Source organism: Ornithorhynchus anatinus, chromosome 12, assembly GCF_004115215.2.
Source record: "Ornithorhynchus anatinus isolate Pmale09 chromosome 12, mOrnAna1.pri.v4, whole genome shotgun sequence".
NCBI lineage: Eukaryota > Metazoa > Chordata > Mammalia > Monotremata > Ornithorhynchidae > Ornithorhynchus > Ornithorhynchus anatinus.
In genome coordinates, this window is record NC_041739.1 from 37,374,636 (window position 1) to 37,402,033 (window position 27,398).

Sequence of the window (27,398 nt, forward strand, 5' to 3'; positions counted from 1 at the left end):
CAAGTCACTTAACTTCTCTGTTCTTCTGTTTCCTCAACTGCAAAATGGAAATTCAATACTTGTTCTCCCTCCCACTTAGACCGTCAGCCCCATGTGGGACTGTGCCCAACGTGATTAACTTGTATCTATCCCAGAGTTCAGAACAGTGTTTGTCACACAGTAAGTGCTTAACAAATACTATTAAAAAAAGAAAAAGGCTGCTCAGAGCAGAGCTTTTAAGAAGGATCCTGTCCATCTTGGGGATTTATTTTTATGTTATATTATGAACCTTTGCAAAAGGAACCAGTGCATCACCACTGCTAACGATTATCCTTATGGCATTTGTTAAGCACTTATTATGAGCTAAACACTATACTAAGTGCTGGGGTAGAAACAAGATAACAAATGGATGAAGCATTACTGTGGCGGCTTGCCCTGAAGTCGCTAGAGCATCAGCTTTTACAATTTTTCTGCAGTATCATTTAGAGAGCAAACAGTGCTCTATGTTGCTCCTCTTTGGTTTCCAAAGTCTCCCAGTCTTCCCCCATTCCCTGACCGATCACCTCACAAAGTCCTCACAAATGGCCTCTAGGCTTTATGACTGGCCCTGATTTTGTCACGCTCCCTTCCCCCTACACTTGAGGGTTTCAGTCTTTCAACCAAATTTTGGGAGATTCTGTCCGCTGAGAAGACATATTGCAAAGAAAATGTCTGTCAAGTAATTGAATATCTGTTCATTTTTCCTGCTGAAGGGTGACCAAGGACAGGCTGGGCCTCCTGGACCCCCAGGCCCCCCCGGCCCAAGAGGACCCCCTGGGGACACTGGGAAAGACGGACCCCGTGGAATGCCAGGAGTACCGGTAAGCTTCTGTCTCCTGAATAACTCCTTTATTGCTCAGTGTAGAAATATATGGCCACTTTCTGATCACGGATCAATTACTCTGAATCGGTTTGGCTTAAACTGTCGGTAAAAAAGAAGCTTAAGCGTTGTGTTAAACTTGAGACAAATTCTACCATGGGGTCCTCAGGACATGAAAATGACGGGAACTTACCGTATGCCTAGAATTTGAGTGTTTTTTGCTTTGTTTTGTTTTGTTTTATCGGAGAGATGTATCTATCAATGTTCCATAAATAGTATTCTCTTTTTTTAAGGTATTTGTTCATTTTTTTATGGTATTTGTTAAGTGCTTACTACTTGCTAGACACTGTAGTATGTTCTGGAGTAGATACAAGCTAATCAGGTTGGACACGGTCATTCATTCTTGCAGTCGTATTTGTTGAGTGCTGACTGCGTGCAGGGACGGTACGAAGTGCTTGGAAAGTACCAATTAGCAAATAGTTTTAGAAGAAGCTGTCTAGCCTAGCGGAAAGAGCACAGGCCTGGGAATCAGAGATCCTGGGTTCTTATCCTGGCTCTGCCAACTGGTTGCTGGGTGACCTTGGACAAGTCACTTTAGTTCTCAGATGTTCAGTTTCCCTAACTGTAAAATAAGGATTTTACCTCTTCTCCCTCCGTCTTAAGCTGTGAGCCCCATATGGGAAAGATTCTGTATAACCTGATTAACTTGTAATAATAATAATGTTGGTATTTGTTAAGCACTTACTATGTGCAGAGCACTGTTCTAAACGCTGGGGAGATACAAGGTAATCAGATTGTACCACATGGGACTCACGGTCTTAATCCCCAATTTACAGATGAGGTAACTGAGGCACAGAGAAGTGAAGTGACTTGCCCACAGTCACACAGCTGACAAGTGGCAGAGCTGGGATTCGAACCCATGACCTCGGACTCCCAAGCCTGTGCTCTTTCCACTGAGCCATGCTTGTAGCTACCCCAGAACTTAGAACAGTGCTTGACACGTATTAAGCCCTTAATAAATGCTATTATTGTTATTAGGAGAATGGGGGAAGGAAAAGACAGATGCAACACGACCTATTGGAAAGAGCATGGACATGGGAGTCAGAAAAACCTAGGTTCTTATCCCGGCTCCGCCACTTGTCTGGTGTGTGACCTTGGACAAGTCACTTCACTTCTCTGGGCCTCAGTTACCTCATCTGTAAAATGGGGATTGAGACTGTGAGCCCCACGTGGAACAGGGACTGTGCCCAACCCAATTTGCTTGTATCCACCCCAGTGCTTAGTACAGTGCCTGGCACATAATAAGGACTTAACAAATACCACAATGACTATTGAGAAGCAGCGTAGCCTAGTAGATAGCACATGGGACTGGGAGTTAGAAGTTCATGGCGTCTAATTCTAACTCTGGTACTTGTCTGCTGTGTGACTTTAGGCAAGTTACTTTACTTCTCTATGCCTCAGCAACCTCATCTGTAAAATGGGGATTGAGACTGTGAGCTCCTCATGGGATAGGGATTGTGTCCAACCCGATTTGCTTGTATCCACCCTAGCACTTAGTACAGTGCCTGGCATATAGTAAGCGCTTAACAAAATACCATTATTATTATTATTATTATTATTATCAAGTCTTTAAAAAGTCAATTTAATATAACATGTCTCCACCCTTTCCTTCTACACATACTAATGAACTGCTGGCTTACCAAAGTCTTTGACCCCAGATACTGAGACCTTAACTTTTTTTACACTTTCCTTGGCACCCTGACAATTGAAATTGAACTCTTTTTTGAACCGAAGGAAAAAAAATCTAAACTTTCCCTGTTCTGCATTTTCACAAGTTCTGGTAATGTAGTTGAATTACATATGTTTTTTCTTGTGGCCCAATAAACTATTTTTTGGAATAAGAGACAAATTCCTTCCTCCACCCGCCCCCCACCCCCCCCGACAACGTTCTCTCTTTTCAGGCCCTGCAGGAAACAACTTTTAGAGGAAAATGCAGGCTAACCATATGGTAGCCAGCACAAGGTAAAACCCAAGTACCTAAGAAATGACCCTGAAAGGAAAACATTAGTACATCCAAACTCCTGTTCTGACCAGTTTTATTCGAAGTGCTACATCCTCAATTACCACATACTTTTTCAGCAGAAGCTCCGGTAGAGACTTTTAAAACAGCAGGATTCATTTCAGAGGATGTTGACTGTGGGTGGATTAAATCAGATTCCTTTCTTCTCTTCATCCTCTTTTTCCAGTCAGCCTTGTGCCCATTTGCCTGCTTGAAAGCACCTTCTCCACAGGGTTATGAAGGAAAGACAGGAAAAGAAGTTGAAACTGAAGGAGTGTCTGACAATTTCTCCACCTGACTCCATGTTCTCTAGCATCCAGAGGGGCAGCGAACTCTAGGAGGGAAGAGAGTGGAGGAGAGAAGGCCAGTTATTGAAGCTTGTTATTCTGGGCAGAATCGACAGTGGAAAACCTCTTCCACTGGACAAAAATTAACTCCCCTGCAAACCCAGAAAGCCAAGTGTCGGCGGTGAAATATACGAGATTGAGGTACAACGAGAAGGTTAGCATTAGAGGAATGAAGTGTGTGGGCTGGATTGTAGTAGGAGAGTAGTGAGATGAGATAGGAGGGGCAAGTTGATTGTGCTTTAAAGACAGTGGTGAGGAGTTTTTGTTTTATGCGGAGGTGGATGGGCAACCACTGGAGTTTCTTGAGGAGTGGGGAAACATGGTCTGACCATTTTTGAAAGAAAATAATCAGAACGGCAGTATGGACTGGACTGGGGAGAGACCATAGGCAGGGAGGTCAGCAAGGAGGCTGATGCAGTAATCAAGGGTGGGATCAGAGAAGCGCTTGCATTAATTGTGTCCGCAATTTGGACAGAGAGAAAGGAGCAGATCGTTGTAGTGTTCGAAGGTACCACTAACCCACAGCCCTGGATCACCTCCTCCGTCCGCCTCCTACGCTCCTATGCTCGAGCTGCTGAGCGCTGCTGGCGAAAGTCCAAGCACCAAGCCGACCTCACACACTTCAAATTTATCCTTTCCTGCCTTAACTCTGCCCTCTCCTCCGCCAGGCAAAGCTTCTTCTCCTCCCTCATCGACACCCATGCCCGTCACCCCCGCCGATTGTTCCGGACCTTTAACTCTCTCCTTAGGCCCCCTGTTCCTCCCCCTCCCCCATCTCTCACCCCCAATGATCTGGCCACCTATTTCCTCACGAAAATCAACACGATGAGGTCTGAGCTCCCCAAAGTCACCCCTCCGCCTCTCCCTCCCCCCCAGCAACCCCCTCCCCTACTTTCCCATCCTTCCCTGCAGTATCCTCAGAGGAGATCTCCTCCCTCCTCGCAAGTGCCACCCCCTCCACCTGCGCCTCGGACCCCATTCCCTCTCACCTTCTTAAAACCGTCGCCCCTGCCCTCCTCCCTTCCTTAACTTCTATTTTTAACCACTCAATCTCCAAGGGCTCCTTCCCCTCTGCCTTCAAACATGCCCACGTCTCCCCCATCCTAAAAAAACCCGCTCTTGACCCCACTTCCCCCTCCAGTTATCGTCCTATCTCCCTACTACCCTTCCTTTCCAAAATCCTAGAACGAGTCGTCTACAATCGATGCCTAGAATTCCTTAACTCCCATTCTCTCCTAGACCCCCTCCAATCTGGCTTCCGTCCCCTCCGCTCTACCGAGACTGCTCTCTCTAAGGTCACCCGTGACCTCCTTCTTGCCAAATCCAATGGCTCCTACTCCATTCTGATCCTCCTTGACCTCTCTGCTGCCTTTGACACTGTCGACCATCCCCTCCTCCTCCATACCTTATCTCACCTTGGCTTCACGGACTCTGTCCTCTCCTGGTTCTCCTCTTAACTCTCTGGCCGATCATTCTCGGTCTCCTACGCTGGAGCCTCCTCCCCCTCCCATCCTTTAACTGTTGGAGTTCCTCAAGGGTCAGTTCTTGGCCCTCTTCTGTTCTCCATTTACACTCACTCCCTCGGTGAACTCATCCACTCTCACGGCTTTGACTACCATCTCTATGCAGATGACACGCAGATCTACATCTCCGCCCCTGTCCTCTCCCCCTCCCTTCAGGCTCGCATCTCCTCCCGCCTCCGGGACGTCTCCACCTGGATGTCGGCCCGCCACCTAAAACTCAACATGAGCAAGACTGAGCTCCTCATCTTCCCTCCCAAACCCGGTCCGCTCCCAGACTTCTCCGTCACCGTGGATGGCACGACCATCCTTCCCGTCCCGCAGGCCCGCGATCTCGGTGTCATCCTTGACTCGTCCCTCTCGTTCACCCCACACATCCTATCCGTTACCGAGACCTGCCGGTTTCACCTCTACAATATCGCCAAGATCCACCCTTTCCTCTCCACCCAAACGGCTACCTTACTATTACGGGCTCTCGTTATATCCCGGCTAGACTACTGTGTCAGCCTTCTCTCTGACCTCCCTTCCTCCTCTCTCGCCCCGCTCCGGTCTATTCTTCACTCTGCTGCCCAGCTCATCTTCCTGCAGAAACGATCTGGGCATGTCACTCCCCTTCTTAAACAACTCCAGTGGTTGCCTATCGACCTCCGCTCCAAACAAAAACTCCTCACTCTAGGCTTCGAGGCTCTCCATCACCTTGCCCCTTCCTACCTCTCCTCCCTTCTCTCTTTCTACCGCCCACCCCGCACGCTCCGCTCCTCCGCCGCCCACCTCCTCACCGTCCCTCAGTCTTGCCTATCCCGCCGTCGACCCCTGGGTCACGTCCTCCCACGGTCCCGGAACGCCCTCCCTCCTCACCTCCGCCAAACTGATTCTCTTTCCCTCTTCAAAACCTTACTTAAAAATCACCTCCTCCAAGAGGCGTTCCCAGACTGAGCTCCTCTTCTCCCTCTACTCCCTCTGCCATCTCCCCTTTACCTCTCCGCAGCTAAAGCCTCATTTTCCCCTTTTCCCTCTGCTCCTCCACCTCTCCCTTCCCATCCCCACAGCACTGTACTCGTCCGCTCAACTGTATATATTTTCGTTACCCTATTTATTTTGTTAATGAATTGTACATCGCCTTGATTCTATTTAGTCGCCATTGTTTTTACTAGATGTTCTTCCCCTTGACGCTGTTTAGTGCCATTGTTCTTGTCTGTCCGTCTCCCCCGATTAGACCGTAAGCCCGTCAAACGGCAGGGACTGTCTCTATCTGTTGCCGACTTGTTCATCCCTAGCGCTTAGTACAGTGCTCTGCACATAGTAAGCGCTCAATAAATACTATTGAATGAATGAATGAATGAATGAAAAGGTAGGATTTTGTGATAGCTTGAATACGTGGTTTGGATGAAAGAGAGGAGTCAAGCAAGGTTAATGTCAAGGTTACGGGCTTGTGAGACAGGAAAGATGGTGATGTCGTCAACAGTGACAAGACAAAGAGTCTGTGGTAGTGAAGGAGCAATGCTATCAAGTCCTTAGGTGTTGATGGGTGGTGGTTGACACATTTTAAACTCCTTAGTGAGTTGCCGTCCTGCTTCTCTGGGTGGAGGGAGTCTGGGTCCTTGATTCAATTTTTGCGGAAGGGGTGGGATAAATTAAAAAAATAAATAAATGGTGGTATTTGTTAAGCACTTATTATGTGCAAAGCACCGTTCTAAGCGCTGGGGGATACAAGGTGATCAGGTTGTCCCACGTGGGGCTCACAGTTTTAATCCTCATTTTACAGATGAAGTAACTGAGGCACAGAGAAGTTAAGTGACTTGCCCAAGGTCACACAGCTGGCAAGCGGCAGAGCTGGGAGGGCAGGGGGTGGCCGAGACCCTCCCTTTGTTTCAGTTTTTTGTCCCGGGGCTTACCGAGTGGGCACCGGGTGGTGGTGGCCCTTCTCTCTGGCTCGATGTGAGGCTAAGAGACTTGATCCCTGCCCTCAAAGAATTTACAGTTTAGAGGGAGACATTAAAATCAAATACAGAGAGGGTGGAGAAGACCAAGGGGTTACGATCATGAGTTAGTGCTTAAGTAATAGGGTATGTAAGATAAGTACATAAGCGAAGCACGTTGTGGGCAGGTTAGGCGTCTCCCAAATCTGCAGTATCTCTCAATAACTTAGTACAGTGCCCTACACACAGTAAGCAGTCAGTGAGTATGAGCAAATGATTGAGAGTGTGTAAATGCGCAGAGAAGTTAAGTGACTTGCTCAAGGTCACACAGCAGACAAGTGATGGAACCGGGATTAGAACCCAGGTCTTTGATTCCCAGGCCCGTGCTCCCTCCATCAGGCAACACTGCCGCTTTTGTCTAACCCCCAGAAAGACTCATTATCTCAAAAGCCTTTCCTATTTCTAGTTAATGCCGAAAAAAGTCAGCAGGGATAGCAAGCCTTGCAGACTTAAGATGAGTTGCTTGCGCTTTCAGTATCAGCAGTCTCTTCATGTAGGAAGAAAGTACGTGACACTGTCCAGCAGGTTTATCCTGGCTTTTTTTTTTTTTAGAACCTTTGTTTATTTGATCAGAATATGCTTTAAAAATTCTATTTAAGGAATATCAGTCCATCAGTTGTTTTTATTGAGCGCTTACTGTGTGCAGGGCACTGTACTAGGCGCTTGGGAGAGTAGCGTGGCTCAGTGAAAAAGAACCCGGGCTTTGGAGTCAGAGGTCATGGGTTTGAATCCCGGCTCTGCCACTTGTCAGCTATGTGACTGTGGGCGAGTCACTTAACTTCTCTGTGCCTCAGTTACCTCATCTGTAAAATGGGAATTAAAAATGTGAGCCCCACATGGGACAACCTGATTCCCCAGTGTCTACCCCGGCGCTTAGAACAGTGCTCTGCACATAGTAAGCGCTTAACAAATACCAACATTATTATAACACAACAGTAACGGACATGGAAAGAAAGCAGTAGGCTGGATCGGGACATATTAGTACAGTGTTAGAAGTCCAGGAATGCTCAGTAAATATTGATAGATTTGCTGGAATTGGAATTGGTTTCCAGCTAGTAAATGGGTCTTCTGAACCATTCTGAACGTTTTAAAATCCAATGGCCCTTTCACTTTAATTTCACAAATACTGAGTAGAACTATAGGTCCAGACCTTTTAAATCAAACATTTTGACCAGCCTGTTTTGAATCCTATAACCCAGAGATTATCTGGAAAATGAAGTAGGAATACCTTTAAATGACAATTTATAACTAAGTGCATTTTGGATGCTCCCTCTAAATATATTAGACAAATGAGTTAGCTGATTTCCTCAGAACTGAGACCTGTGTCTTGTATTTGATACTGATAGTAATTATGATAGTTGGTAGCACAGACTATTGTCTGTACGGCTATTCTGATTAAATACTTATTTTGTTAAACGTCAATCCAGGAGCCTTGTATCCAAAAAAAAATTCTCAGCCAAATCTCATTTCATCCGTAATCTTGACCGCTGTCTCATTGTCACACACAAAGCAAATGCCTTCACTGAGTCAATTCCCCCAGTTTTGAGTCTATACAATTCATTCAGAAGTTAGTATCCACTTATTGGTGAGCATGACTTGGCAGTGCAGAGCTTTGTTAGATGGAGACCAGACAAAGGAAAATATTACGGTTCTACATTCCCCATCTCCGTACTGCATCGGGGAAGCAAAAAAGCCTGTATAAATCTGCAAACTTTTGTGGATCAACAGCTGTACGAACTCTCTCCAAACTTATATCACTGGGGTTTGATTCCGATTCTTGCCAGGGAACACAGTGTGCTAATGAAACCCTGAGCCTCTGGATGCATATTTGAAAGATTTGGATGTACCCTGGCTTATTTCTTCTTGCTTCTGGGCAGGGCCAACTACAGATTCACTGAGATGGAAAATAATAATAATTTTGGTATTAAGTGCTTAATATGTGCCAAGCTTACTGTGTGCAGGGCATGCTTCTAAGCGCTTGGGAGAGAATAATGCATTTAGTAGACACAAGTCTTGACCTCAAGGACTTTATGATCCAGTGGGGGAGACAGACAATAGACACTTAAATTACAGTTAGGGGAAAGGTGAGAGTATTAGAATATGTATGTAAGAGCTCTGGGGTGAGAGTGGTTTGGATATGCAATGTGGTAATGGTGAAGACCCGGGTTTGCCCAACTAATATTACCGTAGACATCAATTAACATTATTTTTGGAAACCAGCTGGGTACAGAGCTTTACCTAAGTGCTTGGGAAACTTCAAAAAAAGGATGAGTAGTCCCTTTCCCTCCATTTTACAATCTAATGAGTCTACAGTCTATTGGGGAGATTACTGATCTTAGTATACAATTGAGTATATTATTCGATTATATCTCCTACAGAAAATGGCTAAATTGCCTCAGGAATGTATGTGCATTTTTTTAAGCTCCAAGATGATGGCAATATGCATTGAAAAGACCATCGTGGCTCCATTCATACAATTAGAATGTTCGAAAAATCAGTAGCCCTAATGAATGTTCGTGATGGTCATTTGGTTGCTACATATCCTTCAGTGAATATCTCTATATTTTGTCAGTAGGAGTTATTGAATGCAGATAGAGCAGTGGATTTAGTATTTTAGGGTTTGGATAAATGCGGGGCTGATATTTCTGTAAAGGAGGACTTAGAGGTGTGTTAGTAGCACAACCCCGAGAATGGATATGAAGACGGGCAGCCATCACACAGTTCCTCCAACATGCCTTTGCTGTGCCCGTTGGAGAGGGAATACGGGCTAGGTAGGCCACTTTTCCTCTTCTCCAATATGGCACGATGTTATGTTCTTGCTAATGGAAATACCTGGACTTTTTCCAAGATAAAGCAAAATAAAGCTTCACTTCCTCTCACTTTGTCCCTTTTTCTTTTCTTCTCTTTTAACAATTCTCTCCATGTTGGCTCTTTTCCTCTCTTCAATTACTGCTTCTCCATTTCTGAGTCTCTGACCTTGTGCTTCCTACCCTGTACTCTCTCTTTCCCACTTCACCTCTCTCCTCATTCTTCTTTCCCTAGTCACACACTTTTCCTATCTCTCTTTAACTGTTTCTGTAATCCTTTGTCCCCTTTTATGTCCTCCTCCGCTAATAGTGCTTGGCTGTGCTTTTTCTGAGTCCCTTTGTGCTTGTCCTTCCTATTCTTTTCCTATTTCACTCTCTCTCCCCCTCTCTTCCTCCCCCTGAGACTGTGAGTTCCAAGTGGAACAGAGATTGTGTCTAAGATGATTATCTTGTATCTATGCTTGGTACAGTACTTGACATGCAGTCAGCACTTAAGTGAAAAGCAGAGTGGCTTGGTGGCTAGAACGCGGACCTGGGAGTCAGAAGGACCTGGGCTCCAATCACGTCTCTGCCACTTGGCTGCCGTGTGAACTTGGACAAGTCACTTGACTTTCCTGTGACTCAGTTTCCTCATCTGTAAAAATGGGGATTAAGAGTGTGAGCCCACGAGGGACAGGGTTCTGTGTCCAACTTAATTAACTTGTATCTATCCCAGCACTTAGAACAGAGCTTGCCACATAGTAAGCGCTAAACAAGTACCATTATTAATTACTATTATTAACAAATACCACAGTCAGTATCATCACTGTTATTATTATTAATATTGTTGTTGTAGAAGCAGTAGTTTCCTCTTAGGATCACACCTGAAGAGTGTCCAGTCCTCTACCAGTCATGGTTTCAGGAGGGAGAGTCAAGCAAGGGCCTAGCCACTCCATTTTTAGCTCGGGCAATGGCTAGCGAGTGGAAGGCCATCTGCTAAAGTTTAAAACTCCCCTGTGCTAGACAGCAGAGGCATGGGAGGGATTCGAGGCAGAGACTCAAGTTTATTACTTGGAAGAAGGCAGTGGTAAACTTCTTCCATAATTTTACCAAGAAAATCTATGGATCCGCTACAAGAACGATTGCAGGTGGAGGTGGGGCATTCTGGGAGAGATGTGTCCACAGAGTCGCTATGATTCGGAAGCGACTTGACAACATAATACAAGATGAGAAGCAGTAATAGTAGCATCGTGCTCCCTCTCTTTTTGGCACCGTGCATGCCTGAAATTCCCCATGACCCTGGCGAAAAAAAGCGTCATCAGCAGTGCTCTCTGCTTCCGCCCACCCTCCGTCTCACCCCAGCCTGAGGGGGAGGAGAACTTCTCCCAAGGAGTCAGAAGGGAATTCTGGAGGAGAGGTGTTTGGCACCAAATAGTCTTGAGTTCCTCATTGTTCTCCCTCCCCTGATGGGATGGAACTCCCCCCTGCAGCGTCGCTCGAGAGAGAGCAGCAAACGGCCACAATCAGTGCCCTCCAGCAGTGAACAGGATTGGCAGATGGGCAGAGCCGGTGTCTGGCAGTGCCCCTCTACTACCAAGAGAATGAAAGGCAACAGGGGTGGTTGAGACTGAGCTCAGACTCCAGGGAAGCCCATGGGCATCTTTCGGTGCTAGCCGGAAAAGATTCAGGCCACTGACAGACTATTATCTTGCCCCCCTACTTTCATGATACCCACTCACTCACCTGTTTCCTTGAGGTTGTCTTTGACTATCACCGTCACCTCCTCTATCTGTTTCCGAAGCCTTGGAGCATTGACAGCCCTGCCCTCTCCTGTTTCAGAGTTAGCCATCGTCTCCCCTTCACGGTCACTGTTGCCCTAACCAGCAACAGTAGATTTTTGGCCTAGCGGATTCTGCCGGCCTGCAGTGGTTTCCCAGCACATCTCTGCACCAAGAGGAAACTTCTGACGATGGTCTTTAAAGCACTGTATCATCTCTCTCCCTTCTGTGTATCCTGTCTTCTTCCACTACAACTCAACCCCCACACTTCACTCCTCGATGCCTACCTACACGTTGCAGCTGGCTCTCATCTCTTTTGCCAACATCCTCTTGCTCACGTTGCCCTGGAACATCCTCCCCCTTCATATCCGGCAGAACATTTTCATGGCCCTACTAAAATCACATCTCCGGGAAGCCTTCCCTGCTAATCTCTCATGTCCCCACCCTAAATCCCGCTCTGTGATGTCACTCATGCACTTGTGCTCTTATGCTCTCTAAGCACTTAGGTAATCATCCATCCTGTCTCCCCACAACACTTCTACCTGGATATTTGGTTGCTTCCCCCTACTTGTAGTGTATTTTAGATTGTAAGGTTCTTGAGGACAGGATCTTGCCTATTAACTCTATTGTATCCTTCCAAATACTTGGTACAGCACTTTACCCAGAGTAACTTCTCTATAAATACTATTGATTGATTAACCACACAGCACTTATGTACATATCTGTAATATATCTATTAATATTAATGTCTGTTTCCCTCTCTAGATTGTAAGCTCATCGTGGGCAGGGAATTTGTCTATTGCTATATTGCATTCTCCCAGGTGCTTAGTACAGTGCTTTGCAAACTGTAAGTGCTCAATAAATACCACTGTATGAATGAATGACCCATTTTGATGTCAACCACAATGGCAGTGTGATACCTGGATGGGGAAGAGGGCCTGTTTTGGCTTCAGTGAAAACTTAAGAAACTGTAAAGCCAGAGATATACTTTAAATGTGTAAATTGACTGAAATAGAGGTTTAATTTGCACAAATCTAACAATATTGATTTCATCGCTTTTAAAGGGCGAACCAGGAAAACCAGGAGAACACGGCTTGATGGTAAGTACCTTTTATTTCTCTTCTTTTGGCAAAGTTTTGTAAATTACAGTCAGTGAATTACAGTTCATTAAATTGCAGTTAGTATGTGAGGCATTAAAACCCTATTAATGACTACCCATTTCCTGCTTCATTAAATTGCTCTGGGAAACCTTGTGAAGCAAGACAGTAGTCCATTGGAGAAAAAAACCAGGTGCTAGGGTTTCCTCACAAGAGCCAAAATCAGCAATCTTCAGTCGAAGAACTATCTCTCTCAGTTTAATCCTTCAAAATCGCAAAATTGTTTAGTTTGAGCTGTTTGAGGATAGGATGAACAATAACAGAACAAAAGAAATGAAAAACCAAAGGTAGGAGTGTTTTTATCTCCTTGAATCTGTATATAAATCCTTCAGAGAAACAACATGGCCTAGTAGATAGAGCAACGCCCTGGGAGTCAGAAGGACCTGGGTTCTTTTCCCGGATCCACCGTGTGTCTTCTGTGTCACCTTGGGCAAGTCATTTTACTTCTCTGGGCCTCAGTTACCTTATCTGTAAAATGGGGATTAAGACTGTGAGCCTTATGTGGGACAGGGACTTTGTCCAACCAATTACCTTGTACCTACCCTGGTGCTTAGTACAGTGCCTGGCACATAGTAAGTGCTTAACAAATACCACAATTATTACTATCATCATTGTGGCATTTACTTCCCTTGGCATAAGAAATCAAATGCTCTAGAGGGGCCAACATGTTCTGAGACTTTAAGGATTACTATAATAATTATAAATAATAACAATATTTGCTAACTGCTGTGTGCTGAGCACTGTACTAAGTCCTGAGGTAGGTACAGGATAACCTGGTTGGACACAGTCCCTGAACTACTTGGGATTCACAGCCTGAGTAGGAGAGAGAACAGATATTGAATTCCCTTTTTTTCAAATGAGGAAACTGAGGCACTGAGAAGTTAAATGACTTACCCAAGGTATCGTAGCCAGCAACCGTCAGATCTAGGATTAGAACCCAGGTCTTTCCACTAGGCTATGCTATCAGGAGGAGATTGTAGCATCAGCTGTTGATGAGACAGAATTTGTCAAGTTCAGATGAAGAAAAACTAGCAAGTTATAGGAAACCCAAAATTATTCAGAGCCAAATCCTGTATTATTATGGTAGCAATTGTCAACCCTATCCCTTCTAGGGGGTGCTGCTATCTGAAATGGAGTATTTCTAGGACCTTTATACACTAGATTTTTAAAAACCCTCATCTTTGCCCATATAGGACTATTGAAATAAGTTCATATTTTGAACTAAGGCACCTACACTTCCTTGATTGAACAGGACGTCCAAAAAAATGTCTACAGTGTTGTAGAGAATTTTTAGTAATGAAGCTCCGACTACCTATGTATAATGGAATTGCAGAAATATCCACCATGTTCATTGTTCTCTTGCAATAGTGGCCAACTGAAGTGGATTTAAAAAAAATTAACCTTTTGTAATTGCTTGCAAATTGAGAGTTAAATAACCCATCCCTGTGACCCCGGCATAGACCTCACATGAACCGTTTCAGTCCACTCGATGCACCTGACAAGTTTATTTACCAACCTAGTAGTTTGGTAAACTATGAGTTTAAAGGCTTCCAGGACAAGGCCGTTACCTCCTATCTCCTGCTTGAAATAAGGAATTTGGTAGATACTTTATCCCAGAGAATATTTTATAGCATAGAAGTAGTGAGAATTAGTGAAAAGAGCTCAGGCCTGGGAGACAGAAGGATCTGAGTTCTAATCCTGCCTCTGCCACTTGTCTGCTGTGTGACCTTGGGCAAGTCACTTAACGTTTTTGTGCCTCAGTTCCTTCATCTGTAAAATGGGGAGTGAGACTATGAGCGCTGTGTCAGACATGGATTAAATCCAACCTGATTACTTTGAATCTACGCCAGTGCTTAATATAGCACCTGACACATTAAAAAGTGCTTAATACAATAAAAAAAACAACCTAGCAAACAAAGCATTACGGTACTTCAAAGACCAAGATCAATTCTAGGAGTTGAGCTGCTATTCCTCATCTCTAGGTGTATATATGAAGTCTAAATGGGGTCACCCTTGCTGATTGGTGCTGCCCTGACAGCTGATGGGCTGGCCCAGTGGGAAAATTCACTCTCCCTGTTGACAGAAATGGAAGATGAGAAAGGCAGCCATGTTCTCACAGCCTTTACAGCTGCCTCCATTCTTCCTGGGGTCACCTTTCAACCACGTAAACTCTGACTGGCCTGAAAATCCAGCCCAGAAATTTACGGAGGCGAGTCGGGAAGGTGGAGTTGAAGGAAAAAGACCTCCCATAAATCCTAACTCCATGGTAGCCAGGGGCCGATCTGAAAGTTTCAGGCACATTACCTTCAGGCTTTCTTCGAGCCCCTCGATCCTTTCTGCTGTGATCCCTGCTAGGGAAAAACTGCTGAGAATGTTGTCTGAAAGTGAAGAGATGGGAAGAAAGAATGAGAGAACCAGAGAGATACAGGGAGGGATGGAGGGGAGACCAGAAGAGAGAGGGAGAAAGATGTTGGAAAGATGGAGAGATGAGTGGAAAGATGAAAAATGTGAGAATTATGGAGAGAGGAAGGGGCAGAGGGCAATACAAAGGGAAAGGTGGAGAGGGAGAGAGAGAGAAGAGCAGTCAGAAGTAGGACAGGTTAGGAGAGAGACAAGTTCATAAAGAGCTGGCAAGAGAAAGGGAGTGACAGGCCGAGTAGAAGAGGGAAAAACCTTAGAAAAATGCAAGAAAATGAACATGGAGAGAGAAGGGTAATAACTCATTTAAAAATGCATAATTCCACTAGTATGTCTGTAACTTTAAGTCTGCAAATGGGAGAATCCAGCTTTTGGGTGAATTATAATATACAACCATTGAGATTATAGTTAGGCTATAATGTTCAGTCATTGAATAGTGTGAAAATTAAGTTCTCAACTGGCTCCCTATTAAGATAAGCTTTTATTCCTTTGAATTTTTCTACTGGAAGGATTTTTTTTATGTTACATATGAAGATCTTTTATGTTCTTTCACTTTTTCCCCCCAATTAGGGTTTGTGCTAATGAAAAATAAATGATCAGAGATACTTTAATTCATTCAATCGTATTTATTGAGCACTTACTGTGTGCAGAGCACTGTACTAAGTGCTTGGAATATACAATTTGGCAACTGATACAGTCCCTGCCCATCAACGGGCTCACAGTCTAAAAGGGGGAGACAGCAAAACAAAACATTACTTTAATGCTAAATATATGAATATAAAGATGCAATCCTCTGCTCTGATTCCATGATTCTTAATAAAAAATCTATGGTAATACACCCTCTGGCCTAGACATAGCTTAAAAAGGAAAATAACTTTAGAAGAATCATAACTTTGTGTGCCTAATCAGAAATGCCCTTGTGTACCCCTTTCTAGACAGCATTTTATACCAAAACCCGACCGGAGGAGGGTAACAGGAGTATTAACACAAATAATATGGTCTCTCTGTCTTGGATTCATATATCTACCCCCTTGGATAAAATTACAAATAACAAGTCACATATTCCTGCCCCAGACTCACTAGCTGGATCATTTTAAGAAGGAATGTTATTAAACTCAAATTTATTCTGAAATGAGTAATGTCACCATCCTCGAATGCTCTACTTCCTCCTCATCTTTGAAATCTAGCTCAGCTGAAGGTAACACAGAGTACTCTTTTATACCCCTTTCCTTTTCTTAATAACTATTAGAGTCCCAGACCAGTACTCTGACCAGTAAGCCACGCTGCTTCTCCACTATACACCCAATTAAAATAGTACCATGTTCTCAGAATGATTGCATCCTGGTAATCCCAGCAAATATGTGCAGCCATACTTATTTTGTAGAAGTAAATGACCTAGCCAGTGGAAAAAAAAAATGGGCACACTCCAAGATGCAACCTGGGCATATGCCTTTAAAACGGGATTGTAACTATGAAAGTCTATCTCACTAGCTTCGACCGCTTCCTCCTCTTCACTGCCATCTGGCTTTTCCTCCTTCCTTCTGGACTTCTCTATCTGCATGTCCCACTGACATCTCAAATTCAAAATGTCTAAAACTGATCTCATCTTCCCTCCCAAATCCTCTTCCCAACAAAGTTGCCAATACTACCATTCTCTCGTCTTTGAAGTCCACAGCTATGCCATTACTTTTGACTCCCCCCCTCTTTTTTTGTTGTTTTAAGCACTCATTATGTGCCAGGCATTGTAATAATAATTATGGTACTTGTTAAGTACTCACTGTGTTCCAAGCACTGTTCAAAGCACTGGGACAGATACAAGTTAATCAGGTTGGACACAGTCCCTGTCCCCCATGGGCCTCACATCCTTCATCCCCATTTTACAGATGAGGTAACTGAGCCACAGAGAAGTGAAGTGATTTGCCCAAGGTCACCCAGCGGTCAGTGGCAGCAGAGTCAGCATTAGAACCCAGGACCTTCTGACTTCCAGACCTAGTGGAAAGACCAAGGGCCTGATTTCTTATCACAATTCCCTTCTTGTCTGCTGTGGAAGAGATGGGCAAGTCATCTCACTTTTTATTTTCCTCACTAGCATGTGAGCCTCTCCAGTACCCTGTGAACCCCATATGGGTCAGGGGCAGTATCTGAACTGATTATCTTGTGTCTATCCCAAAACGCAACAAATACCAAAATTACTATTTCATTATTATAATCATCATCATCATTCTTATCCACTCTCTTCTCTCAATCCATTCTAGCTCCCACTGTTCATTCATCTTAAGCTGACCCTCCTCGCATTTCCTCATTCTCATCTCTCCCACTACTTACCTCTTGCCTAGGCCTTTTTCTCCAGTCTGGAACTCCCTTCCTATTTAAAGTCATCCCACCACAGTTCCTCCTATAGTCAAGGGCCTTTTGAAATCTCATCTCCTCCAAGAGACTTTCCCTGATTAATTTCCATGCTCCCTGGTTTATATCCTCCAACTGCTATTTCAGCCCTTCTGCACCATCTAAGCATTTAAGTAGCCACAACCTCCCATAACACTTAAAGGCATATCTTACATATCTTATTTCTTAAGCTCTAACTCATATAACTCTCTCCTTTTCCTTCTTCCTCCCATCTGTAACTTATTTTAGTGTCTGGGTCCTTTAACACAGTGTTCTGGGTGAAGTAGCCACTCAGATATTATTGATTGATTGAATGGCTGTATCATGGAACACATTTTCCCATTTTATAAATTAGGATCCATTCCAAAGCCTCTAGAAATATAATATGAAATTCCTTTAAAAACTATATACTGTAATGATAAATGTCACAAAACTATTGTTTAATCTTTATTAAGGTAATTCAAAGCATAACCTCCGAATTTTAAATAAATGAGGAGTTATAATATGATTATGAGTGTTTGCAAGAAGCCACAGATATAGAATGTAGAAGCTTGTTCTGCTGAATGAGGTAGTGGTTTTGTGACTTTAGTAAAAAAATTTGTCCATATTTATATTGCACAAAAGCCTTCTTACTTTCTACCTAAACTATCCCTAATCAGGCTAACTCATTCTCAGTATCTATGCACACTAGGAACATCTTTCTCTATTAGGGGCATTTATTTCAATCTCTATATAGAATTTCATCTGCCTTCCTGAAAATTGAAACAAGACTTTTTATTTCCAAGATTTAGCTGGTGGTGAGCAAACCACAGAAGCAGTGTGGCTTAGTGGGAAAAGCACAGGCCTGGAAGTCTGAGGACCTGGGTTCTAATCCCAGCTCCACCACTTGTCTGCTGTGTGACCTTGGGGAAGAACTCACTTGACTTCTCTTTGCCTCAGTTGCCTCATCTGTAAAATGGGGATTTAGACTGTGAGCCCCTTGACTGTGTCCAACTTCACTATCTTGTCTCTTCCCCAGTGATTAGTATAGTGCTTGGCATATAGTAAGCACTGTATCTACCCCGGCGCTTAGAACAGTGCTCTGCACATAGTAAGCAGTTAACAAATGCCAACATTATAATTATTACTTAAATACTATTTAAAAAAAGGTAACTGCTTCATGTGTTTCAGCATCCTGAAATGATTCACGATGAGACTGATAAGACTTATATTTTGGGAACCTCATGTTTTGTTTTGTTTTTTCCTTCTTTAAAGTTCAATGAGGTCCTCTTTGGGTAATAATATCTCTGAATGGGATGCAATGAGCATCAGTGGCATCTATTTCTAAATTAAAGTGCCTCTGCTGTTAAACAACTTTGGTTATCTGTTCAGAAGTCTCTTCAACATCTTAAAAGTCTATGGCAGAGCTTACTCCAAGATGAATTCACTGATGATTACTTCAGCACAGCCCATTGAAGAGCGTCATCTGTGCATTTGGGTCTGAACATCTTAATTACTTTGATATTCACCCCACCCCCAGTCCCACAGCCCTTATGTACATTTCCTTGTGCTCTGCTGCCTCTCATTTATATTCTTCTCATTATTATTAGTAGTAATAAGAAGAAGAGAAGAATGATTGTGGTATTTAAGTGCTTATTATATGTCAAGCACTGTTTTAAGCACTGGGGTAGATGCAAGGTAATCAGGTTGGAGAGAGTTGCTATTCCACATGGGGCTCAAAGTCTTAATCCCCATTTTACAGATGAGGTAACTAAGGCACAGAGAAGTCAAGTGACTTGCCCAAGGTCACAGAGTAGACACTGTGGTGGAGCAGAATTAGAGCCCACTTCCTCTGCCTCCTTGGCCCATGCTCTTTCCACTAGGCCACACTGCTTCCCCACTAGACTGTAAGCGCCTTCAAGGACAGAGATCATGTCTGCCAAATCTATTCTACTAAAGTCTCCAATGGGCTAAGTGCATGTAATTAAATGTGATCGTGCTCTCCTCCCAATCAATCATATTTATTGAACACTCACTGCATACAGACCACAGTACTAAGCGCTACGGAGAGTTCAGTATAACAGAGATGGTAGACATCTCCCCTGCCCCCCAAAAAACTTAGAGTCTAGAGGAGCTTTAAGTTAGAGTTCAAGAAATACCATCCATTGATCGGTTGATTGAGGGCGTGGTAAGGGATTTACTTCCCCAAGAGTCAGGACCAATCGGGGAGACAGACGGCTTTCATTCAGTCGTATTTATTGAGTGCTGACTGTATGCAGAGCATTGTACTAAACGCTTGGGAGAGTACAGTAGAGCAACAGACACATTCCTGCCCATCACGAGCTCACAGGTGCTTTAGGCATCTCGCAAAACAGGTTGTAATCCTGAGGTGCTCCTGGGATAAAATAGCAACAATATTGGGGATTTGTATCAGTAGGGTGGTTGAAACCTATGATATACCTGTAATAGTTATTTTAGGGAACAAGCATAGCTTCAGCACGGGGAATCCCACTTTTTTTCTGACCCATTGAGACCTTCATAACCAAAGACCCAAGTGAAATAACAAACGGTTTGGATGAAATTATTTAAAATGATGTTTTTCTTCTTTTCCAATCCTGTGTATTTAACCTGTCGACAAAAATTTCCAACAAAACTTCCAGAAATAACCTATAAACGGTGACTGGAGGAGCTGAGATATTACCTAAGCAGGAATCAAGAATCCATTTTTCTTCTGGAGTGAAATGCTTACCCAATGGCTTAAATAAATAGCAAACAGAAAGATGAAAAAAGAAGTGACAGTAGGAAAACCAAGGGCAGAAAATCATTTAATTAATTCCGGACATCATTTTTCCTTCTTTACTTGGATTCCTCATTGAAATTAGCATGAGGAAATTTTCCTGATTTGTTGTTTTTCCTTTTTCTATGGGTCACGGGCAAATGGAATGGTGCATCATTTGTGATCTAGTGGAAAGAGCACAGGCCTGGGAATCAGGAGAACGGGGCTATAATTCTGGCTCCACTACTTGCCTGCTGTATGACCTTGGGCAAACCATTTAATTTCTCTGTGCCTCAGCTCCCTCATCTGTAAAATGGGGATTAAATATCTGTTTGTTCACGTGTTTTCTCTCTCTCTCTCTCTCTCTATATATATATAAAATCAGAAAACACCCAGTAATAGACACAGTCACCACCCTCACCCAGCCCCTCCCACACAAACACACCTCTACTCTCAAGCACACAAGGATAAATCCAGGTGGATGGAGGGACACAATAGTATGTGACCAGAAGACAGTAATCAAGTGAGGAAGGGAAAACAGAAAGTAAGAAAGAATGAGAAATAACATCCTCACTCTAACCTTGATAGTACCAGCGTAAATAAACAACTGCAATGACACACTTATAAGCATGTGTGCCTGCATTAATCTGAAATTAAATTGATACCTTTTTTATATAAAAGTTCAAACAGTTCCTTTCATTGTTTGAGATACTGAGCTTTTTATAAATCCTGGTGAGCATGAGGGAAGGTGCCTGGACTTTCTTTAATAGAAGGATTTTTTCCTTATGGAGAGCAGAAGGTAGGGTTGATTGGCCTTTGCAGGCTATAATTTTTTTTTTAATGGCACACTTGGGAAGTGTATTTAATCATGCAGACAGAGGATGCCTGTTAATTTTTCTTTCCTTCTGGGTCATTTCCACTCTGGGTTCAGCAAACAAGGAACAATCTATTGAATATATAGACAGGATGGATTAACTGCACCTAGACATAGGTCCATACGGTGATGTAAACATTGGTAGTGTCTGCCAGGTGAAGTTTCTGTAAGGAATTTTCCAGCTGTTTTGTTTTTTTTCCCCTCCCCTACAGATCTATATGGGGGGAAATAGGATAGTTCCAAGCTAGTGTTTGTAGGAACTGTCCTATGCTGATAAGATGAATATTTTGGGAACCTCTTATGTTTTGTTTTTTCCCTCCTTAAACTTTAGGAACTATGCCATCAGCACATCTGCTTCAGAAAAAGTTTCTTGGAGTTTTTCAGATCCTTTACCTCTTCTTTTCATTCCCCCTGCCCCTTCTTCTTCTTTCTTTTATTTTCTTTCCCTCTTTCATTCCCCCACCTTCGCCTGCCACCCTAGGGAGAGTGTGGGTCAGCCTGCTCGGCAGACTGGAAGCTTCAGGAGAAAAGAGGAAAGTTAGGGAAGCATTGTGTGTTCACCAGCACCCTTCAATCAGGTGGGATCATGGACCAATAGGAAGCAAGGAACAATTTATTTGTTTTCCTGTGCTGAATTAAAGCGTTTTAATCATCAGTCATATTCATCGAGTGCTTTACTGTGTGCAGAGCCCTACACTAAGTCTTTGGGAGAGCACAGCAAAATAGAGTCGGTAGACATGTTCCCCGCCGACACGAAGTCTAGAAGGAGAGATAGAAATTGAAATACATTATGGATGCATACATAAGTGTTGTGGGGCTGAGGGTGAGTTGAATATCAATATCAATCCTCCTGGCTAATTTTGTTGGGGCTGTTAAGAAATGTCAATTTTGCTTTTCCTATTTTTTCACATAACGTCTCCCTTGCAGACATAACCACTGTGTTCAGAATCCAGTTTCGACATGCATGTATCTGCCCTTAATTATCTGGTGGCATTTAGCATTCAAAATTCATTCCTGAATTCTGATTTTATCAAATAGTGGATAAAATGCATTATTATAATGATTTTGTCTTTAATGTGGGGGCCACATCTCATGTTGAAATATGTAAATCCAAATAGTTTCTTCTAACGTCGTATTCAATCCGGTCACGAGTTGTTTGAAGAATGGTCTCTGATTCCCCACTAGCATTCTATCAAAAATCTGGCTCCGATACTTGTCTGCTGTGTGACCTTGGGCAAGTCACTTAATTTCTGGGTGCCTCAGTTCCCTCGTTTGCAAAATGGGGATTAAGACTGTGAACCCCATGTGTCCAACCTGATTGGCTTGGGTCTACTCCAGTGCTTAGTACAGTGTCTGGCACATAACGAGCTTGACAGATACCATAAAGCAGGTTAGTAAAAACATTCATTACAGGGAATGTGTCTGTTATCCTATTGTACTCCCACAAGTGCTTAGTACAGTGCTTTGCACACAGCAAGCGCTCAATAAATACAATTGAATGAATGCCTTACTCTCCCCATCTGTAAAATGGGGATACGATACTTGTTCTCCCTTGCTACATAGACTTCTGAGCCCTGTGGGAGACAGGGGCTATGTCTGATCTGCATAGTCTGTATCTACTGCACCATTTAGTAGAGTGCTTGGCACATAGTAAGTACTTAACAAATATCACCATTATTATTACTGACTGTGCACTGATTTTCTAAAATGGATTATTGAGACCCAAATCAACACTGCAAAAATAAGTCAGGTAAACAAGTATTGTTATCTTCAGCAAATAACAATTGCAGTATCTATTATGTCCTAAGAACTAGGGTTATGAGATCTCACACAGCCTTGGTACTGTGTAGGTTTCACAATCTATTTTACTCCCACTTAACAGTTTTTTAGTTTGTTTCATGTTTGTTAAAGCACTTATTATGTGTCGAATACTGTTCTAAACACCGGGGTAGATAGAAGACCATCAGTTTGGACACAGTCGCTGTTCCACAAGTTGGAGGGAGAATAGGTATTGAATCCCCATTTTACAGAGAAGAAACTGAAACACAAAGAAATCAAGTGACTTGCCCAGGAACACCCAGCAGACAAGTGGCAGAGCTGGGATTCGAACTCAGGTCCTCTGACTCCCAGGCCCGTGATTGTCTCTCTAAGCCATGCTGCTTCTCCAGATGAGGCAACTGAGGACCAGAGAGGTTAAATAACTTGCCCAGGGTCATGTACAGGAGGCCAAGTGGTTGAACTGGAACTCAAACCCAGGTCTCCTGACTCCAAGCCCTTACTCCTCCTTTTTCATTCCTTCCATTTTCTTTCTCTTGGGCCACAGTGCCACCACAAAACCAAGTGTGTGGCTTCAGGAGTCTATTTAAGAGCAGCCTCATCAAAGGAGTCAGGATCCAGGGTCCATATTAGAAAAAGTTCGGTCTAGCACACTTGGGCCTGTTTGAAGGGGTCACATCTTAATATATTTGAATGGCATTGGCCATTTAATGCCTTGTTGTTTCACAGTAATATTACCTCTCAACAGAGAGAGGGAACACTCTTTCTTTGACTCCTTGCCCCACTGGAGTGCTAATGGGTGAGCAGTGAGGGAGACGTAACCGCCAAGCCAGGAGTGCTGGTGAACTTTGTTCAGGAAGGTTCATGTGACAAGCTGAGTACTTGCCTGCTGTGTGGCCTTTGGCTAGTCACTTCACTTCTCTGTGCTTCAGTTACTTCATCTATAAAATGGGGATTGAGACTGTGAGCCCCATATGAGACAGGGACCGTGTCCAACCCGATTTGCTCCACCCCAGCACTTATTTCAGTGCCTGGTACAAAATAAGTGCTTAACAAATGCCACAGTTATCAATATTATTATTATTACATTTTTGCTAAGTATTGACACCGAGGGTCAACTGGATCTCTGGCCCAAAGAGCTGCAGATTGCTGCTTTGGGTGCAACATTCTATACTTCACGGTATCCTAAGCAGGGCTGAAAGGAGATAAAGAAGCAAATCAACTGCCCAAAACCCCAGGGGGAGCCTAATGATAGATGATTGGAAAACCATGGCAGAAAGCAATATCCTGGCCCCAGAAGAGGGCTTCCGCTAGCTCCATTAGGGACTCTTGTCTAATTCTTGCCCCTGTGTCCTTCCCCAGTGCTTAGTACAGTGCTTTCTACATAGTAAGCACTGATAGTATTTCTCCGTTAACCGCAACCCTGCTCTAGGCCAGAAAGCAGTTTTGCACTGGGAAACAGGACAGCACGGGGGCTAGAGAAGCAGTTCGGCCTAGTGGAAAGAGGCCTGGGAGTCAGAGGACCTGGGTTCTAATTAGTGGCTCTGCCACAGGTCTGCTGTGTGACCTTCATGTCACTTCATGTCATCTGTAAAATGAGAGTCAATACTACTCCCTCCTACTTAGACTGTGAGTCCTTTGTGGGACAGGGACTGTGTCCAACCTGATTAAATTGTATCTCCTCCAGAGCTTAGAACAGTGCTTGGCTCATAGTTAGCGCTTAGGTACCAAAATCATGATTATCATTGTTATTATTATCATCATTATTAGACAGCACTTGAGGGAGAAAATCCAACCTGGGCTGGAATGGTCTAAGGGCATCTGGGATTCTAGCCGATACCAGGACAGAGCTGCTTCCCTTCTGGTCGGTCAGTCAGTCAATCATATTTATCGAGCGCTTACTCTGTGCAGAGCACTGTACTAAGCGCTTGGGAGAGTACACTACAACAATAATTGGACACATTTCCTGCCCACAGCGAGCTTACAGACTAGAGGGGGAGACAGACATTAATATAAATGACAGATATGCACATAAATCCTGTGGGGTGGAGAAGAGGAAAGGGGAGCTTAGGGAAGGGCTCTTGTAGGAGATAATAATAATGATGTTGGTATTTGTTAAGCGCTTACTATGCGCCGAGCACTGTTCTAAGCGCTGGGGTAGATACAGGGTAATCAGGTTGTCCCACGTGAGGCTCACAGTTAATCCCCATTTTACAGATGAGGTAACTGAGGCACAGAGAAGTGAAGTGACTTGCCCACAGTCACACAGCTGCCAAGTGGCAGAGCCGGGATTTGAACCCATGACCTCTGACTCCGAAGCCCGGGCTCTTTCCACTGAGCCACGCTGAGATGTACCATCAAGCGCTTAGTACAGTGCTTTGCACACAGGGAGCACTCAATAAATACGATTGAATGAATGAACGGATTGAATGAATTGAATAAGGTTTTGAAGTAGGGGAGAGTGATTGTCTGAGAGTGTCTGAGAGTAATTGACGTCATGATTGATTGACTGTCATGGCCCAGGGCAGAACTGCAACTTGAGGGAGCCCCAAACCCAAACTGGAGTGAGGGGTCCGCGGGGAAAGGGGGTGGAGAGCCGGGGCAAGACTGACCCCTCCCTGGACCTCGCATGACATCACGGTGTTATGATGTCACCACCCCAGTCCCCAAACCACGCTCCAGCTGGCTCTGGGTTTACAAAATCATTTCTTTTTTTCTTTTTTTTTTTTTTTACCTTGAAAACGTTTCAACAAGTTCTCTCTTGTCCAAGGCAGTTTTCATTGCAGTTTCTAATTTGGCACTTCTAAATCCTTGATCTAGGAAATCTGAATCTCATAAAACATACCACCTGCATTACACACCAGACATGCATAAAATAGTAGCCAGGGTTTGTTTCTTACATTTCTTTATTCATAAAACATCTGAGTAGAATTTGAAATGTAAAACAAATACACCCTGAATGATTCTTTCTGAAGTATGACAAATTTCCATGACTTGGCTTTTGAACTCATTTAAATTTTGGTGGATTAGGTGTTTGAATTTCACATTCTCTCCAATACATTTAACCCCGAAGCAGCATGGTGTAGTGGTTAGAACAGGGGCTTGGGAGTTGAAGATCACGGGTTCTAATCCCAGCTCCACCACTCATCTGTTGTGTGACCTTGTGCAAGTCACTTCACTTCTCTGTGCCTCAGTTACCTCATCTGTAAAATGGGGATTGCGACTGTGGGCCCCACTTGAGACAGGAACTATAGCCAACCCGATTTGTTTGTATCTACCCCGGTGCTTAGTACGGTGCTTGGTACATCGTAAGAGCTTAACTACCACAATTATTATTATCATTTTATCATTATTAGTATCTTGATGCATAAGAGTTCAGGGAAAAATTCAGAGTCCATGACCTTTCAGCTATGCATTGTAGATTTTTCCTGTATTTACTCCTGTAGTTCTTTGCTGGTTGATTGTCCTTTTAAATTTAGGGTTATTTCTTCTACTTTCTCTCCATCCCTTATCATCCCCTAAATTAATGGGGTCCCATATTCCAAAGGAAATACAGAACTCATTAGTCTTTGGGCTGGCATCCACTGCTTCACTTCACAGTTACTTCTTTATCTCCAAAATGTTGGGTTTTTTTCTTTACAAAGATCAGTTCCATAGTTAGTCCATCAGGCCATTGCTGCTCCTGCAACCGGAAATAATAAATTGCTTTCCAAGCTTCAGCCCGACATCAAGGACAAAATCAATGAGCCATTTTCTGTAAAGAAGACTCTATAATATTTGACTTGAGTGACAAGAATGGTGTGTCTATTGAGTGACACGGTTTTGCTGTTTCAGTCAATCTGTTTCTTGTTTTAGAGGGACTCAGATTAAGAACAAATGCAGGGAATCAGAATAAAATGAAAGAATCAGAAGCACAGAATCAGATAAATTGCTATATCAGCAAATGCAAAATTACCAGCAGGAAAATGACCCATTCCCAGGATACAAATATAAAACATATCAATGAGATTTGTAACCAGACATTTTTGCTCATGTGTAGGCATATCTATTATATTGTACTCTCCCAAGTGCTTAGTACAGTGCTCTGCACACAATAAGCGCTCAATAAATACAATGGAATTAATCTCACTTAAACCAACTGTCTAAGCCCTGGACAAGTATAGAGTTTTATTCTTGGAGTTAGAGTTGTCTCCTTAAAACAGAGCAGTGATAATCTTAATATCAGTAATCTCAAGAGCTAAAATATTCTCAGGAATTCAGTGCTGCCAACTGCCTCATGCATATAGATTGTTGTTCTATATTTCATTCTTTTGTACTGTTTTCTGAGGAAGGGCCCCAGGAAGAGGATGCATATCTGTTTTGGATGTAAGGGGCGCAAACTCTACTTCTTCAAAGGGACAAAGAGAAAGTAAAGGTAGGGCTGTAGCCCGGTCTCAAATTCTCAGAACCCAAAATTGGCATAGATTTCCCAGCTGATCAAATGCCCTCTATCATTTGAAATAAAACAGTAGAAATGACATCATAAAATTATCTTCTCCAGTTGACATTCCATTCATCTCCAAATGCTATTTAAAAAAATGTTTCTGGAAAGGACTTAAGTGAACACACATGGGTCTATTGTGTCATGACAATAAAGGGAAAATTTCACTGTCATTCAAGGCAGTATGGAAGTTTCCCGTGTTTTCGATGGGTCAGAAATACCTGCCAAAGTTGTTTCAGCTCAGTA

At 43.4% G+C, this 27,398-nt stretch overlaps 1 protein-coding gene across 1 annotated transcript in view; it reads left to right on the forward strand.

Moving 5' to 3' along the window:
* Positions 1 to 27,398, forward strand: part of COL25A1 (collagen type XXV alpha 1 chain) — a 550,081-nt gene that overhangs the window by 411,219 nt on the left and 111,464 nt on the right. The window contains 2 exon segments of the mRNA XM_039913724.1: positions 732 to 839; positions 12,372 to 12,407. Of these exon segments, the coding sequence (XP_039769658.1) occupies positions 732 to 839; positions 12,372 to 12,407 (144 nt within the window).